This window comes from Acartia tonsa, chromosome 8, assembly GCF_053477335.1.
Source record: "Acartia tonsa isolate MP-2025a chromosome 8, ASM5347733v1, whole genome shotgun sequence".
Taxonomy (NCBI): domain Eukaryota; kingdom Metazoa; phylum Arthropoda; class Copepoda; order Calanoida; family Acartiidae; genus Acartia; species Acartia tonsa.
The window spans coordinates 45,810,344-45,830,571 of NC_137267.1; the positions used below are offsets into that span (position 1 = coordinate 45,810,344).

At 31.1% G+C, this 20,228-nt stretch overlaps 1 protein-coding gene across 2 annotated transcripts in view; it reads right to left on the reverse strand.

Moving 5' to 3' along the window:
- Positions 1-20,228, reverse strand: part of LOC145327100 (poly(rC)-binding protein 2-like) — an 86,392-nt gene that overhangs the window by 19,406 nt on the left and 46,758 nt on the right. For both annotated transcript variants that reach the window (XM_080170626.1, XM_080170627.1), the window contains exons 8-12: positions 18,468-18,519; positions 17,094-17,149; positions 9,742-10,113; positions 6,068-6,167; positions 2,049-2,208 (exon numbers count right to left, since the gene is read on the reverse strand). In XM_080170626.1, coding sequence (XP_080026752.1) covers positions 2,049-2,208; positions 6,068-6,167; positions 9,742-10,113; positions 17,094-17,149; positions 18,468-18,519 — 740 coding nt within the window. The remainder of the gene's footprint in view (positions 1-2,048; positions 2,209-6,067; positions 6,168-9,741; positions 10,114-17,093; positions 17,150-18,467; positions 18,520-20,228) is intronic.

Genomic DNA, 20,228 nt, shown 5'->3' on the forward strand with positions numbered 1-20,228 from the left:
ATAGAATATTCCAAAATTTTTAGGCCAACGTTATTATAAACTTTGAGGACTAGTGCAACACACACTCCCTGGGTAAAATGTTATAATATTTTTGTGTATAATATAATCAAATATCTACAATTAGTTTGTTTTCAACACCTAACATTTTAAATTTATGTTGACCACGCCCTTTTGTACAAGCATTTCCTGTGTATACACCTACTATCACACTCTAAAAATAATTATATTGCAAAAAGATTTATCTTTCTTTTTACATATATAAAGTAGTAATGTTTTTATCGTCTATAGCTTAAGAACTCGCCAACCACTGAATCGATTGAGTTCTCCATTTAAGGTAAGATGTTTTTTTTTCAATTAAAGTCTTGGAACGGCTTTAGGCTATTTTCCAGCCTTTTTATACTCCTTTGAATACAGTCGTACAGTTGTGAGGAGGTTAGGGGGGGGGGGGAAGACGAATGTTTCTTTAATTCTACCTTATATCAGAAAATATAATATAAAGTCTTCAAATGACTAGGATGCAGCTTCCTTGAATGAAAAATAATAGTTTTTTAATGCTAGCTTAATAATTGTTTAGAAATTTGTCGTGATTTGAAAAAATGAGGATAAATATAAATAAAATGATTTTTTTTATAGTTTATGCATTTTTGAATCAAGCCCTATCTTTCCTAATGCGACCTGACCTCACTAACATAGATAAGTATTATAGACAGCTTTCCGCGGATATTAAAATGATTAATAATAAGATATATAAAATTTTATATTTTGATATTCGTCGGAAAATGTCTATAATACAATACGATACATGATTTTTCAGTATGGCTGAGAATACACCAGGGCTGAAATTATTTTAAAGGTTCACTTTCTTTTTTTTCTTTAATGACCACTGAACATCTGCTTTATAACTCACTTTTTCGGTTTGTCCAACCTTCGCTGCTTATGGATGTTGTCCTTTTTTGTTTTATTATATGAATGTCTAACCCTATCCCTAACCTGGCCGAGGCGCGTAAATTTTCCCATTGAAAATATTTAAAATGCACGGATTGTTGAAAATGTTTATTTGAATTTGCATAAACATGAATTTCAAAATTTGCAGCTTGTCAAAAATCTTAAAAGATTCAGTCCAAACGAATTTATTTCAATACTTTTTACATATTTGTAGATTCAATTCTAATTTAGATTTTTCTGTTTTTTTCTAAGACTAAATTTTGAATTTTAAAAAAATGTATTAAAGTGTTTCTAGTACTTTTAACGGTTAAAATTTGGTATTAAATCTTATTAATATTAATTACGCCTCAGTCTATTGTAATATATTTCTTCCGTATTAATGAGAAGCTTCCCTGTCAAGAACTTTTATTTTGATTTAATTAATTTTTTGACTAGAAAAAACGATAATTTGCTCTTACATTAATCAATAAGTTTATTTTAATGTTTCACTTTAATCAATAACAGATTAAAAAATAATATCAACCCTTTATCTAATTTAAACAGAAAATAACAAATAAAAGAAATATTGAGAAAGAAGACAAAGTTAAGAAAGAAAATATAAATGGTTTCTTTAATAATAGATGTTTATAATACAGCAAAAAAATCTTCCGAAGAATAAATAGGTCAATATGAATAATTGTTTTTTAACTTTTATTCTACTTTTGTTTTGGTGGTCTTTGTGTGGAAACAAGAGTAATAAGATTGGCAAAAGCGCAGAAATAATATTGGTTAACAAATAACTCTTTTTTTATTAGTTATTATTTCACCCACCCTCACCCCTCAAAAAATAAATTTTATTTTAAAAAGATTTTGGGCAATCACCATTAGGTATAAATTATAACCAACAAGCGAAATAAATCTAAAATAATTTTCCTTTTTTTTTTGGGGGGGGGGGAGCAGGTGTAGAGGTTAACAATTCTACAATTTGTTGAACCCCACCGACAGAAACGGCAGAAAACTACAATTAAACAATATATAATGAACAAAACTACTCCTCATAAAACTTTGTTAATTAAAAGTCCAGTGTCGTCTCCCTCCCCAGGCAACAGCAAAACAAGACCTACCTGATTTCAGCAATCTTGGAGCCACCCTTGCCAATGACACACCCAATGATCTCGTTGGGTACAGTCATCTCGTGAGTCTGGTGGGAGGATGTGACAATGTTCTGGTTCCTGGCTCCAGCCTGCCCCACGCCGGCACCAGCTCCAGCCAGAGCGGCCAAGGCTTAAAAAAATAGGAATATATATTAATCAACATATTATCAGGGATCTAAGGGGATAAGACAATGGCCGATAAATTGATATACATCCTAATTGATGAAACACAAAAAATCTTTTTGAACTGAATAAATCAACCAATCAAAATTTATTGAAAGTCCCCAAAGTTGTTAAGCCAAGGAATAAAAAAACGTTATTAAAAAAACTTTGAAGACTAGTGTAATAAACAGCCTAATGGATCTAAACAGATCTAATGGGATAATACAATGGCCGATAAATTGATATACATCCCAATTGATAAAACACAAAACTCTTTTTGAACTGAATAAATCAACCAATCAAAATTCATTGAAAGTCCCCAAAGTTGTTAAGCTAAGGAATGAAAAAACGTTATTAAAAAACTTTGGAGACTAGTGTAATAAACATCCCAGTGTCCTCTACCTTCCTGAAGTATTATACACATATCCTATTATATAAAGTAGTAAGCATTTTTGTCTGTCCCGAAGGATCTCGCTAACTGCTAAACCGATATTGTTCTCATTTACAGTGAAGCTTCTTATAGTTCCTGGAAAGGTTTTAAACTATTTTTGGGGAGGGTGTCTTCACCCCCTCCCCCCAAAAAATAAGTTTTTACTCTTTTGAAACTCAAATTTAAAATATGATGAGGTCAACTTTTCCCTCTTCTACCTTAAGTGCCCCTAGAGGCTTCTAGGGGGCGTAGCCGCTAGTCCTTCTATAAAGTATCAGAATGTGCCTGTGTGTGCGTTTGGAGCGAAGGATCTCGCTAATCGCTGAACTAAAAAGGATCTCTTGTACATTAAAGCTTCTCAAGGTTTAAAACTATTTTAGGTGAGGGTACCAAGATGCTTTTAAGTGAAATCACCCATAGAAAAAAAGTGTAGGGTCGACTCCCTACCCTTCTCTTCCTTCACTCAATTGCCCACAGAGGCCTATAGGGTCAAATGCGAAGCTAGTGTCGCAGCACCTAGTCCTTTAAAATATAAATAGTTCTTAGTAATAACTTCCTTAATTTTTAAAGTTCTTTAGCATATAAATGTAGCTATCAATTGTAATAAACATGTTAATCTGAAAATTAAAACACTGTTTGACATACAGGGATTAAGGATTTGGTAAATACAAGATAAATTAATGTTCTAATAATTCAATGGATATAGAAAATACGTGGATATTATGACAGGAGAAAAAATGTCGTCAATTTACTTTGCTAATATGGACCTCATTAATTGGTCAATTTGTACATGCAGTAGGAGGGGAGGGTATAGGTATTAGGGGTATAGTTATTTTAGCCAGCTGCGAGCATCACTTTATCAGAGTACATGCAAATTTAGTGCAATATCCAAGCAACAATATATCGATTTTTTGAAATAAAGTATAAAATTCTACATAAATTCCCTTTTTCCAAGGAAATTATGATTTTCGTGTATTTACCTATCTATATATCCTTAGGTTGACTGCACTATTCATCAGGGATAAAGAGATAAGACAATTGATGCATAATGAATAGCTCTTTCTAATCGTTTTATATGACTACTAGCGGCTTCGCCCCTAGCCTCTAGGGGCTTTTTCCCCCAAGAGGTAATTTTAAAAAAATTAAGTACCCCCACTACTTTCTATTAAAAAAAAATGGGGGCGATTTTTTGTTTTTTTGGGGGTTGGGGGTGTCCCACCCCCCAAGAAAATAGCCTAAAACCACCACAGGACCAGTAGGTATATACCCTGAAGAGTAGAATCCGATCGGTTCAGTGGTTACCGAGATCTTAAGGGATGGACGGACGGACAGACAGACAGACGTACGGACAGACAGACAGATAGACATCGTTCTACTTTGTATTATAGATTTCACTATAAATCAAAGTGTAGTTTTTTATGCTTTTTAAAAGCGAAGCTTTTTCTATAATTAGGGTCGGAGAGAGACAGATAGTTTTTTTCGTTAATTCAGGCATGTTAGAAATATCCTATCGATTTCCAACTTTGCATGGTGAATGCTGTAGTAATTAGGTACGATTTAGAAAGCGTAGCACCTCTATAATCAATCATCATTACCAGAATGTCCGTACGTCCAATTTAAACAACAAATTTTTATGTGATCTAATTATGCGATTGTTCTGATTTTTGGTATACTGATTCCTGGGCCAACAAAGGTCAATATTATAAGCAAAGCAATTCTATAATCAAGTCCTAAAAATGTAAGTACATAAATATTATCTTGTAACAAGAAGTTTTCAACAAATTTACTCACAATTTTGCTTTGACTGTTATTCATTTATATTCTGATAATTCAGTTCTGAAACTATACAAGTGTCACGTCCGTTTGTCCTATCGTTTAAGAATTTTGCTTTTATGGATGTTGTCATCCTTGTTGAATATTATATTTTGTTTATTAGTGGTTTAAGGGGGCACCGTATATAGAGTGAAATCTTCCAAAATGGGACTAGAAACACGGGGAGAAAAGTTTAAAGGGGGGTTATTTTTTCGTCCTCTCGTGAGTTTGATGTATTATGCCTTGTATTTTGTTAATTTTGCATTAGTGTTTTGAAATTTAAGTTTATGCACACACTTTCAAACTTATAAAACTGTCTCTTAAAAAAACAAGTATGATTACACCCAATAGTGCTTTCACTTTTTAAATATAAGTTCTTGCAAATATAAGATTTACATGGATATATTCACAGGTGAAAAATTTATCATAAAATTAGCTTGCTAATATGGACCTTATTGAACGATCAGTAGAATGGAATGGGGTAATGGGGATCAATGGGGGGTATTGTTATTTTAGCCAGCTGCGAGCATCACTTTATCACAGTACATGAAAATCTGGTGCAACATCCAATATATAGACTATTGTTATTTATATTTCATCCTTTTTAAAGCACTATAAATAAGATAAAAATCATAAATTAAAAAAGTACAATGAAACAAGTTTGCCTCCAACATTTTCGCAATTGAAAATTCATAGAAAAAATTGTTTCTGATCATTAACTATGCAAACAATTTATTGGGTATACTTATTAATAATTACGCCCTTATCTAAGACAATAAAAAATGTGCTCAGGCGCGGTCACTTTTTCCTCAGTTGCATTTTTTATTCTAATTTCAAAATGTGACTTTGAGCAAGGATAAAAACCTCCAAGACAATAAAGGATTTGAAAAAGAAAAAAAAATTGTTTTTAGATCGTTGTACTTATTATACTTATACTTTTGCCCCAAACTTTTTGGCCAGGCATAAAAATACCAATCTTTAAAATTCTATATCTTTCAAGATTTACAATAAAGAAAGTGATTTTTTTTAAAAATAGTTTCATAGAACACATTCTGCGCGTAAAAAAGCAGGTAACGGCGATGCATAAAATTAATTCTCGTATGCGTCATTTATAAATTGTTAGTAAAACTTAATGTTTTGCAAACATGTGAGATGTGCTATAATTGTGACATTTCTTTTACATGCACAGTTTAATACTGAATATTTTAATAAACTTTAATTAGATTAAATAAAAGTAAGAGATAAACCTTTATTTAAATTTAAAAAAAATTCTACTTTGTACTGTCTTTCTATTTTAGAAAAGCTTTATTTATAAATCATGGTAGTTAGATGGTTTTAAGCTATATTAATGTCCCAACACCTCCCTCTAAGAATACGCAGCCCCTAGATGCCATAGTGTAGCCACTAGAATTCATATAAGGGATAATAAGAGTCAGGTTTGGCTATTCACAGAGAATAAATAATAAATCACCATATACTTAAAACGCCTTGTTTTGTTATTATAGAAAAATGATATCAAAATTCAAAACTCATAAAGGATTCAAAAAGTCCACCTATCCCCGCCCCCTCACAAAAAATTTTTTACCTGCATGATTAACAACTCCGGGTTGGAAACCAGGTATAGCCTGGACACCTGGAATACCATTCACTGTGCTGTATCCGGCTGGAACCAGTCCTTTGCGGTACTGAAAATAAATAAATATATATTATGTAATCGCCTTCAGATTAAATCAAATATATTAAAACAAATCTATATGTTTTTCATTTTGTTTTTCTTCATTATTTTTATTCAAAACTGTTATGATTTTAGTAAATAATTATTTTTAAAAAATTAAACCACCTTTAAGTCTTTTTTTCTTTGATTATTAGTTCTAAATTTAGTCTATTTTCTGTCTGGCAACCCAGCCCAATTTTGTTGGAATTTATTATCTATCTTATAGAAAAACTGCATATATCCCCAATAAACATTAATCTTAATTTTCTAAATAGAACATAAAACTAAAAAATCCGTCTTATGTAGGAATAAAAGGATGGAATAAAAAGCTAAATAATGTGTTTCAATCAGCTGCACGGATAAGTTATAAGAAATCATTATTTTTAAAAATATTTAGTTAGAAAATAGCCTAAACCTATAAGCTATAACAAGCAATATAACATTTACTTTATCATACTACGCTATTTTGTCTGTTGCTAAAGATCTGATTAACCACTGAACCGCGTTGGTTATCCATTTAAAAGAAGCTTAAAAAAGGTCCTGGGGTGGTTTTAGGTATTTTTTATAAAACAAGTCTCGATTCTACCTTTTAAAATACAGAGCTTTTAGAGGCTAGTTATTTTATAATTTGATATCTATTGAAATTTTTCCTCTTTCTCTGTTGAGAAGATCTAGTTGGTATAATATTTGTCTCCACGCCCCTAGCCCTTGTCTGAGTACAATAGAATGAAGAAATATTATAGGATGGCCTGGAGCTAATACAAACAAAGAAAAAGAGAATGTAGATAAAGATATATTAGTCTTTCCTTCCCATATTCATAGAAATAGAAAAAAAGGGATCAGGATTCATGAAGGACAATTTTGTACACTGGTTTAAATATACATATAGGTATAATCTAAGAACTCTTGTCTTATATTAGAATTAGTTGTTTCAACCCTAGCCTCTAGGCAGGGCTAAGGATGCAAGGAAAATAGCCTAAAACCTCCCAAAGACATTTATAACGCTTCCTCGAAAAGTACAATAGAATCGGACCAAAAAACCTTACTACTTTATATAATAGGATAGATAATCAGAAAGTGGAACCGTCTTAACTTACTTTAAGTCAAAGGCGTACGGAAAAAACCTTGTTTATTAAAGCTAAGGTTTATAAGAAAAGTGTTATTAATGCAATGTTGTAAAATAAAATTAATAAGAAAACTTGAAGTGTGTTTGTTTTGCCATAATGTCTTTTCTTTAGAATCTTTATATTTGTCTTTGGTTGTATCCTGATGTATATTCAATATTTGCTCTTATATTTCAATTTGTTCTATAACATAGATAGAGAAAGATACATACAGGGAGATAAAGAGAGAGAGGAAGAGAAACAATTCCAGAAATCAATGAATGTATAATGTAAATTGTGGTTCTTCTCTCTCTGTCTCTCTCTCTCTCACACACCCTCCCTCTCTCTCTCTTTCTATCTCCCTTGCTCAATCTATCCGTTATTCAAACTTTCAATAATAAATTCAAATTAGTTGGTATTTGAAATATGCAAAAATTGAGATTATAGGCTAACTTCTCTGTTGCACTTTTTATAATTGAAAAAAATATGGTATGCAATCAAATGCCTTTGTTAAGTCAATAAATATGTAATATGTAGTTAATTGACAAGATATCAAAACTTCTGATGCATCAGTTTATGAATTAAACAAGGATATTTTCCTTTAGTCCCTATTTCCCCCCTTTGGAATGTAAACCTCACCTATTTCCACCTCCAAAAATTTGGATATCCTTGCAAGAAATAATATGATGTTTATTATATTTATTAGAATAGCTAAATTAACTCTTATTTTTAGAACCTATTTTTCAACTAATTATACTGAATTAGTTCTAAATTTAGCATTAAAAACCTTTCTTATCTTAAAAGAGATCTTTTTGTAGCTATGAGATAATATCAAAAGACATATATTACCAAACTATATTTTGGTTGAAAAAATAGTAATCAAGAATTTTTTTATTTGACCAATCACTCCAAAACACCTGACATATTCAAAGCTTTCTAGGAGTCGAATGAACCAGCAGTAAACGAGATCTTACGGTACGGACAGACAGACATACTCATATTTTACTTAATTAGAAGTATAGAATTATGTTATTCTTGTTTTAAAAAAAAACTAAAGTAAAGAACTAAAATAAGAATTGTAAATTTAAAAAGCATTGAATATGTAATGTAAACTAAACAGAGTGTAAACCCTTGTGTTTTAAAAACCTCTCTGGAGGCCATGGGGTAGAGTGACCACGGTTATTCCAGGTAAGGTATTAGCATTCTGGAGAATATTTATTAAAAAAAAATTGTTATGAAAAATGTTATTTGATTAATTTTCATCAAAGATAGGATCTTTTAGGAATAGTAATTTGAGAAATAATTTAATTTTACAGAAAAGAAATAAAATCACTATAAACATTTAATCTGCTTATTATTTGATAGAATGTCCATCTAACAGCCCTGGATAATCCAGTTTCTTTACATTTACAAATAAGGTTTTAACAATATCTATTTCATGTAGTTTAACCCCAACTTTAGTTTGTTTCCTTTCTACTTTTAGTAGTGTAGCTACTCTTTAACTAGGAAAATATAAGAAAACCTGTCTGTTAATGAACCACTCTGGTAATAGTTATTTATTGCATCGTATCATAGACAGCTTTCGGTGACTAAAACCAGTTTTGTTAGCCCCGAGGAGCCGAATGCCCGGACTAACCCAACTGTAATAAAACCAGTTTTGTTAGCCCAGAGTAGCCGAATGCCCGGACTAACCCAACTGTAATAATTTTGTGATTTTTATTTCAATTTTTGTGGGAAATTGTCTGTAATACGATGTTATACATTATTTTTCAGTATGGCTGAGATCCGGTTATAATTTAGCGAATATTAATCGGTTTCAAAGTTATACAAAGTGTTTGTGTCTTGTCTATAGTTGAATTTTTAAATTCACATTATGGCCTTACATTAAATTGGACATCTAACAGTTCATATTCAAGTCAAAATCAGCAATTTATTGGCAATAATGAAAATTATCTTACTACTTTAAAAAGTGTTAGTTTGTTATTGCTGAGCTCATTGTGGACAGATTTTTCCTTGTGAAAGCTCTTAAACCTTCAAACCTTAGAAACCCCTCATTTTTACCCCCTAAAAATAAAAAGCTGAATCTAATCCTTTTTCTATCTTAGGTGTCTAAAAGTTGTCATAACTCATGGGAAAGTGATTTCAGTTTACTCATTTTTTTCTCCATTTGAATTATGGAAGGCTTGTAATATTGTATCATGAATTTCTTTCTTGTAAGATAATGCAAATTTCAATTTAAATATTTATGAAATATATCCTTGCAAAAAAATTACCTTTTTGCATATATGCATTGAAAATAAATTTAACTTATTTTGTTTGTAAACAATATCAAATTGTTTTAGATAATGTAATCACAATATTTTGTATGATTTTAATTTATTGGCGTAAAAGGAACTTTTTGAAATAAAAGTTTAAGGGCAATAAGATATCTTAAAAACTCACCTCAATTGGCGCCTGGTTGCAGTACAGCGCCTGTGGCTGTTTGTGTGGATCCCCGCCGCCCGCCGTCAAATACGGAAACATTGCAGATGGCGAGATGGGCACCGCCGTGTATCTGACAGCCGCACAGGTGGCCGGATTCACAGGGCCGAACTGAGCGGCGGTGGGCTGTAGGAGCGGGGAGGGCGAAAAGAATTGCGGCATCAGGGGCAGAGGTTCGCCCACCTGGTGCAGAGGGGCGGGGGGAGGTGGGCTTGTGTAGGGGGTAGACAGGGTGGCGGGGGAGTCGGACAACATTGGGGAGGTTGAAGAGGTTGGGGGTGGTACGGTGTAGGCTGAGGCTTTGTAGGGTAGGCTAGGGCCCTTAGGGGAGGTCTGAAACATTATAAATTTATTATTCAAACAGTCTTAACTATGTTATTTTGAGTACAAGTGTACTTGTTTTCTAAAATTAAATCAAATAATTTCTCTAAATAGATGTAAATGTATTTACGTGTGTTTGTAATTATAAAGTAAACACAAATCTTACTCCCTGTCTGTTTACTTGTGTGTGTGTGTGAGTATGCATAAAGGATTAAAACCATGTAAAGTAATTTTAACCAAATCCAACCCTCATATATTTACAGGTGTAAAGAGACAAGGATAAAACTAAAAAAATATCATGCAAAGATAAGACAATGAACGATTACTTGATCCATTAATGATAGACAAAAATACCCTTTTTTTGTGTAAGAAATTATGGTAGAAAAGTCTGGACTCTACTAGTTTGGAAACAACAAATCAGCTTTCATTGTTTTTAAGTCAACAAATAGGATAACGTGGTTATATATTTTTTTTATATCAGTGTAATTTACATTCCCATGTCCTCTTCCCCCATGGTTTTTTCGTTAATTATTTTTACTAGTATTCATTCTTTCTTGGGCCCTTAAACTTATCCTTATATCCATGTTTATTACACATATTAACCAACATTCCTTCCTTCCTTTCTGGGCCCAGGAATTTACTTTTCTAATTCCCATAATTCTGTATATTATACATATAAACAAACATCCCTTCACCGTCTTAACTCTAAATGCCAGATTGTTCTACAATTCATTTTGCATTTTACTTTAGTTTTCCCTTCTTTCCTGTATATTACACATATTAACCAACATTCCTTAATTCCTTCTTTCCTTGGGCCCAGGATTATATCTACTTTTCATCAACCAACATTCCTGTCTTCCTGGGCCCTGGATTATATTTACTTTTCACTCTAACCACATCTACACATGCCAACCAACATTCCTTCCTTACTTGGGCCCTGGATTAATTCTACTGTTCATCAACCCACATCATCCTGGGTCCAGAATTATGTTTACTTTTCACTATAACCATATCTATTATAAATATCAACCAACAATCCTTCCTTCCTTCCTGGGGCCCTGGGTTAATTCTAATTTTCATCAACCAACATTCTTGTCTTCCTGGGTCCAGAATTATCTTTACTTTTCACTATAACCAAATCTACATGCCAACCAACATTCCTTCCTGGGCCCTGGATTATATTTTCTTTCCATCAACTAACATTCCTGTCTTCCTGGGCCCAGGATTACAATTAACTTTTCACTATAACCATGTTTCTTATATATATATATATCAACCAACATTCCTTCCTTCCTTCCTGGGCTATGGATTGTATTTATATAACTTTATATTAAATTAACATATTGACCAAAATTCCTGCTTTGCTGGGCCCGGGATTTTACTAACTTAACTCTAATAGCCAGATTGTTCTACAAATCATTTTGGAAAGGGGTATTGATTTTACTTTAGTTATCCCTTTTTACACATATTAACCAACATACCTTCCTTCCTTGGGCCCTGGATTAATTCTAATTTTATTCAACCAAAATAAAGTAAAACTTGCAGCGGGTTGAAATAACAATTATAACTAAAAACAACCCCTTACTCAATCCCCTCCCCTCCTACTGGATGAACGAACTGATCAATAAGTGATGTCCATTTAAGCAACCTAAATTGAGACAATTTTTCCCCTATCATAATATATGTACGTATATACTATATCCATTTTAAATGGGTTGGTGGTTTTCAATGATGATGAAAACATAGTTTCTAGAGGAAGGATAAAAGTTGAGACTAATGCCAAAACACAGGGATATAGGGATAGAACAATGAGACTAAGGCCAAAACACAGGGATATAGGGATAGAACAATGAGACTAATGCCAAAACACAGGAATATAGGGATAGAACAATGAGACTAATGCCAAAACACAGGAATATAGGGATAGAACAATGAGACTAATGCCAAAACACAAGGATATAGGGATAGAACAATGATACTAATGCCAAAACACAAGGATATAGGGATAGAACAATGAAGGATAAATTAATCTTCTCCTTGATATGTAGGAGGGTTATATTCTGCCTGCCATTGTGGTGGACCAATTTATTGAAGGAAAGAAAGAGCTGTAGATTACTGTAATAATATACTCTGTCCCTACCCACTCTCTCTACATCTCTCTTTCTCTCTCTCTCTCACACACACTCCCTCTTTCTTCTCTCTCTCTCTTTCTCACTCTTTCTCTATCTCTCTTTCTCTATTATAAATTATAATGAAATACATTAATTATTAATCCCTTTGGGTTTTGTGTTTCACATATCTACTCTCTCTCTCTCTAGAAAACTTAATATTTTGTTGTTTTATTATAGTTTTTATTACTGTTTATATCTCTTAAATTTTGTGTTTAAAATCATGAAGCATTGTAATCCGTTTTCTCAAATATTATTATCAGAATGGTTTATTTCAACCTTACATTAAACTCATCAAACTCTCATTGACCAAAGCTAAAAGGCCTTTATTCTATTTGTTTATGGAATGAATTAAGTTTTTTACTTCATGTTGATATTTGAATTACATTGAAGTATTTAATCTTAAATTAATAAACAAACAAGGATGACAACATCCATAAGTAGTGAAGCACAAAAAATCGTCGATGGGAATACGTACAGCTAGATTTAAAAGGTTTTTACTAAAATCAAGAATAGATTTATTGGATAAAATAAACATGAAACCTTGTTTTATTTTGCTTGATGACGATGGTCAAAGTAAATTATATTAAAGATGCTCATAACAATGGGAAAAATTATTTTGATACTGATATCCCATAAAAGTTTGAAAATTGCATCAAAATAAACAAAGATATGGGGAAATATGTAAAACATATAAAAATAGCCAAAAACCTGATAAAAGGCAGTCTGGCCGTCATGGTTGTTTTATTAAAACGACAAAAAATTTAATTTTTAAATCCTTAACTAAAAAATTTGGAAAATTGGACCATAAACACTGAAGATATGGAAAAAAAATGTTATATATATAAAAATAGCCTAAAACCTGCCAAAAAGGCAGTCTGGCCGTCATGGTTACTTTGTTTAAAAGACGGGAAATTTAATTTTGATATCTATAACTGAAAAATTTTGAAAATCAGACTATAAACACTGAAGATATGGAGAAAAATGTTAAATATATAAAAAACAGCCTAGAACCTGCTAAAAAGGCAGTCTGGCCGTCATGATTGTTTTCTTTAAAAGACGGGAAATTTAATTTTGATATCTATAACTGAAAAAATTTTGAAAATCGGACCATAAACACTGAAGATATGGAGAAAAATGTGAAAAATATAAAAATAGCCTAAAACCTGCTAAAAAGGCAGTCTGGCCTTCATGGTTGTTCCTTTAAACGACGGGAAAGAAGTTGTATCAACTTTTTCACTTTTTATTTAAGATAGCTAGCCGGCTCTTTTAGTAAGTAGTAGATGTAAAATTTTTCTTTGAATTCAGATATGCAATCGGTTTTTTTGTAGACCTCTTATTTTTTAAGAAATTTAAGTTTTAAAAAAAAATAATTAGGTCGGTTTTAAGGTACTAAAACGCAACAAAATAAAATAAGAAAATGGCCAGTATGAACAAAAATAGTAAGATCTTTAATTTGACACCTTACTTTTAAAATTCTGTTAAGTAATTATTGAAAAAATCTATTTTGTTAACCTCGGATTAATCAAAACTTTGAAATTAAAAATATCCTCTCACAGGCATAAAAAGTATGTGTTCATATATACTTTTAGAATGAGAAAAATAATACGAATCCAGTCTAAGCAAAATTGAAAAACTTTTATAAAACTAAAATAAAAATATAAGTTTATTTTAAGAATCATAATTTTCGGCTTTAAAGGGTTAGCTTGAATAAAACCTGAACAAAACCTAAACAAAAGACAATGCAATGTAGCAGATATTTTTTAAACACAAGAAACAATAATGTATTTTTAACTGCATTGTTTTGAAGTTTATAAACAGACTGATGCATATTTGTTCATAATTTTTCATTCTTTACATGTTCTGTAATATCACTATATTTATTGTAGTATCTATTGTATAAATTGTATGAACGTTCTCCTTTTTTTTAGGCAATTCTATTGGTTAACTTTATAGGTTAAGCTTCGCGATTCGTCAATTTTCGCGATTTGTGATTGGCTAGTTTAGTAGTTACAATTCTTAAAATAAACTTTTTATTTTTTTTATTTTTTATTACAATTTTTTAAAACTTTTTCAATTTCGCTTAGAATGGATTAGTAATATTTTTCTGATTCTAAAGGTATATATGAACCCATATTTTTTATGTCTGTTTGATAAAATATTTAGGTTTAAAGTTTGTATTAAACCAAGATTAAAAAAATTGATTTTTTCAAAAATTACTCAACAGAATTTTAAAAGTAAGGTGTCAAATTAAAGATCTTACTATTTTTGTTCATACTGGCCATTTTCTTCTTTTATTTTGTTGCGTTTTAGTACCTTAAAACCGACCTAATTATTTTTTTTAAAAACTTAAATTACTTAAAAAATAAGAGGTCTACAAAAAACCTGATTGCATATCTGAATTCTATGAAAAATTTTACATCTACTACTTACTAAAAGAGCCGGCTAGCTATCTTAAATAAAAAGTGAAAAAGTTGATACACCTTCTTTAATTTTGATATCTGTAGCTGAAAAAATTTTGAAAATCGGACCATAAACACTGAAGATATGGAGAAAAATGTGAAAAATATAAAAATAGCCTAAAACCTGCTAAAAATCGGTCCGAACGCCAATGATGTTTTATAGTCAATTGTGCTCCTTAATGATGGGAATGTTGTCAAAAAATTTCAGCATTCTATCTTTTATAGGAGCTGAGTAAATCCCATTTCCCCCATAGCGTTACGGACGGACTGACTAACGGACGGACTGACTGACGGACGGACAAAGTGAATTATAGAGTAGCTTCGCTACTAAAAATATACGTTCATAGTATAGTAAATGTAAGAAAATTCTGTTTTAAAAGAATTTGATTGTGGCGACACTTCCTTTGTGTTCAAATATTAAAACTAAAATTTTAATAATATTAACCCTTTGGTGATGGTAATGTGAAAAAAATATACTTGAAAAAATCTTTTTAAAATCATTAAATTATTAAATATTTACTTCTTTCTTTTAGAAAGTAATGGCGGGGGAGGAAAATTGAAATAAATAAATAGATATGTACTCATAGAAAACTAGACAATAGCAAGATAGTTATATCGAGCCAACTCTAGTCTTTAAATAAAAGTGAAAACTTGTTACAGTAAAAAACTTTTAATAGATTTAGCAGTGTCTAAACGTTTCAACCAATCCACTCTACAGAAAGTGTAGTTTTGTTTATCATTAATAGGGATGTACATTAATTTATAGTACATTGTTTTTTCCTTCTACTTAAAATCCTTATATTTTCTCCTACGCAATGAATTTAATAAAAATCTTTTGTTTTTAGATTTTCATACTTTAAAGTTTAAGATGAATACAAAACCCTTTTTGTTTTATTTATTGACTGATGTTATGTTTTAAACAAATATTTGTTGTATGTTATATGTGATAATATCTGTCGACATAACATTGCAAACTATAAACATTACTTTATCCCCGTATGCAAAAATAACAAGCAACATAAAGACCATAAACAGAAAAGAATTAAAAATATCAATAATATAGCAAAAGTATATAGTACATCTGTAAAAAATAATATTCAACTGATTCTTTGCAGTTATAGTCATTAACACTAAAACTTGTGGGTATAGTCCCTTACGTGGCAACGCCTCATAAGGGGCATTTCGTCGTATTTTTACAATAGCTTTTTATAGGTTATGTTAGGTTAAGTTAGGTTAGGTGATTGCCCTGTAGGGTTAGAATCCCCACAGGGGCTAGAAATAGGGGAAAAGCTACTGTTAATTTATGACATAACACCCCTTAAGAGGCGTTGCCACGAAAGAGACTATACCCAGACTTTTTTACTTGTTATTTAGCAGCATAGTTATACAAAATAAGAAGCTTTTGATAGTGACTATACAAAATGACGTCATATTTGCCTACCACTGGTCAATTAAAATGTATACTGGCCTACCATTGGTCAATTAAAAGTAATCTGGCCTGCCAGTGGCAATTCAGTCTGTGTATTCGACTATCATTGGTAATTTCTATTATATGACGTATTTTTTTATAGGCACCAAACGGCTTCCAAAATGAGAAATCAAAAGAATTATTTAATAACAAAAAAGAATGGACAAAAAATAAAAATTATTTGCGAATTTTCCTAAACGCTAAACACATTGAATATTAATTACATTGACATTGCATGCAGCAATGCTACGCTTCAAAAAATGTAAAAAAATGAGAGTTTACAACAGATTTTATGTTTGACATGACATTGTCATACTTTAGAGGAAAGAACATAAAAATGTTTTTACATATTTACTTTTTCAATGTAGTAATTCAAAGCTTGTATGAGTTTGTCATTAAAGCTTTAAATATCAATTACATATAAAAAAATTAATATAAAATTCAATGCTTTTCTAAATAAAAGTTAACTTCATTTGAATTTTTAGAGTTTTTAGGTACGAGTCTTGTGTATTTAATGTTGCTATATTGAACTGCTAGCGGCTACGCCCCTAGAGGCATCTAGAGGCACTTGAGGAGGGGGGGGGGGGTCGAATTTGATAACCCAATTTATTATTTTATATTTTAAAAGAAAAAGTAAAAAAACCAGACCCACAAACACACAGACATCCTGTTACTTTATTATAAGGATTAACTTAACACCTTTAGTTATGAAGCTCGTGTGATCAAAAGATTTTTTGTATACATATTTTGATGATTTAAATCCTTATAATGCTTCACTTTTATGTTACATTCATAAAATAGTTTCATGTTTTAGTTCTATTGTTTCAGCCTAGTTTATTTTACAGTCCAATGTCTTCTCCCTTCCCTGCTTAATCTGAACTTCATAAAATTTACCTCAGTCATAATGTTGCATATGTTGTAAATGCACTGTGTGATAGCTTCGCTTCCACCTAAACATACACTTTATTAAATATCTGGCTACCAATTTTGATATATAGCTATTTATTGGATATTTTGCTATCTATTTGATATTTTGCTATCTATTGATATCTTGCTATCAGTTTGATATCTTGCTATCTGTTTGATATCTTACTATATTTCATATAATGCTATCAATTTGATATCTTGCTATCTATTTCATATCTTACTATCTATTGGATATCTTGCTATCTATTTGATATTTTGCTATCTATTGATATCTTGCTATCTGTTTGATATCTTACTCCGATCCTCTGATTTTGACATAAATTAATAATTTGAAAGGTGTTGAGATTTATTTGTTTGTGTGCTTGTTTTTTTTAGGTAAGGTTAGGTTAGGTCAATTTGAGTTCAGAGTTATTAACCAATTATTAACATTGAAAAATATAATCTCTTCTTTAAAAACTCTTTATGTAGATGATTAACTTACATCGAATTGATATAATCTGTTTTTTGTAAACTCTTTTATTTTGGTTTTCTTAATAAACAGACGATTATTTAATAATAAAAACATGGACTTCCATGTTCTAAGCTACGTGAGAAAAAAGGATATATTAGATCTTTGACTTTGTGTAAATTAAACAACAACATACGGTGTTTATTAAAATATTTATTGTTTATTTGTGTGTAATGCCTGTACTTTGGTCAAGACATTCCTTCTACACTCTCAATATTTACATCCTTATTCTAAAGTAACAGGATGTTTGTCTGTCTGTATGTGTGTCTGTCTGTGTGTACCGAAGGATCTCGCGAACCGCTGAACCGATCGGGTTCTCCTTAACAGGGTAGCTTCTCATAAGTCCCGGGAAGGTTTATAACTATTTTGGGGGAGGGTACCACCACCCTCCCAAGAGAAATGACAAAAAAATCAAAAATTTTAAAAATTTAGGGGAGACTTCAACGTCAAATAAGGTGGTATCTTACATAAAAAATTAACTTTAACAAACAACAACATTTAAAGTGCCACTAGAGGCCTCTAGGGGCGTAGCCGCTAGTCATACATAAAGTAATAGATGTATTATTACTTACACCAGATTTTCATGTTCTCTGATAAAGTGAAACACACAGCGGGCTAAAATAACGATTCCTCTTCTTCCACTCCCTCCCATACCCTCCCATCTTACTAGAAGAACGAACTGACCAATACGAGAGTTTCGTGTTATGTTACCAACCTAAATTGACGACAATTTTCCCCTGTCATAATATCCACGTATATTCTGTATTTATTCAAAAAATTGATATAACAATAATTCGTGTAGAAAAGCTACGTTTTTAAAATGAATAACTCACCTGAAACAGTTACGGCTCTTTCTGTTGAATTTGGTAGCATCTCAGTTCCAACCTAAATGAAAAAATATATATATATCTACCCGTTTCATGGTAATTTCAAATTTCTAAATGGTTTTAATAAGGAAGGAGTTAAATATTAAATATTATGGATAATTTTCTTTTTTAATATTTGAAAATTAACTTTGAAGTTTTAAATTTGTCTTTGAGAAATCAAAAATCTTGACATATTACTATGAATATTATGAAATATATTATTCTCTATTTTTTACTTGAATCAGTTTTTTTATAAATCTTTTTTTCGTTGCAAAACAATAAAAAAACAAGTTTTTAATAATTTTAAAGGTTTTTCATTCTATGTGAGCCTTTAGATCCTTTATGCCATATTTTCAATAAATCAATTGAACTTGGTTCGGTACCTGACCAATTTAAAATTGCAAAAGTAACTGCTGTCTTCAAAAAGGGCGGAGACCCTTTTAATCTTAATGATTACAGGCCAATTTCTCTACTTCTTATATTTTCAAAAATTCTAGAAAAGTTTATTGCTATTAACTTGCAAGCATATCTTTCTGAAAATAATCTTATTGATGAACTACAATTTGGATTCCAGCCAAATAACTCAACATTTCATCCCATGATTCACCTACTTAATCACGTTAGTAAAGCTATGAATAACAAGGAGTATACAATTGGAATCTTTTGTGACATTCGTAAAGCCTTTGACTGTGTTCCCAAAAATACTCTTCTGATGAAGTTACGTAAATTTGGCATCCATGGCAATATGCTCAATTGGTTTGAATCATATTTAACAGGTAGAAATCAATTTGTTAAATTTGGCCTTTTTGATTCTGATCCATTAGAGATAGATAGTGGAGTGCCCCAAGGTAGCATATTAGGTCCTATTTTGTTTCTTATATTTTTTAATGACTTGCCTAAAACAACACTTTTAAAAGTCCTTCTCTTCTGTGATGACACCACTATATTAGCATCTGGTAAAAACCTGAATGAGCTTGTTGAATTTGTTAATGCAGAACTCAAAAATATTTCCCAGTGGTTTAGGGCTAATCAAATGTCATTACATCCCAACAAAACAAAATTCACTATATTTTATCCTACCCCCTCTCTTATTCCTTGGAATGAAATCAATCTCTATTTTGATGATAATGAACCAAATACCCTTTACCCTAACCCTTTACTTAGACATAGAATTGACTTTGTCAACCATGAAAGTGATATTCCAGCTATAAAATTTTTAGGTATTTTTCTGGACCCAGCCTTGAATTTCAAAGTTCATATAAATGAGTTGAACAAAAAACTCTCTAAATCATTATTTTGTCTACGAAAATGCCAAAGTCTACTTACTGAAAAAGCCCTCAAGGCTCTGTATTTCTCTATTTTTCATTGTCATTTGGTTTATGGAATCCTTATTTATTCGTGTGCATCACATTCAAATCTTACTGGTATCATAACAAAACAAAAAATGGCTGTAAGATGTATTAAGCAAGCAACTTATTATAGTCATTCTCGACCTTTATTTAAAGAGCTCAATATTTTACCCTTTGAATCTTTATCACTTTATTTTAAATTAAAATTTATTTATGAGTACATAAATAACTTGTTGCCCAGGTCTTTTAATAATATGTGGCCAAGAAGGGGGGAATTAAATGGTAACTATAATTTGAGGAACAATAATAATCTCACTGTTCCTTTTTCCAGAATCAACTTAGTAGAGAGGCTTCCTCTTTGTTCTCTACCTAATACATG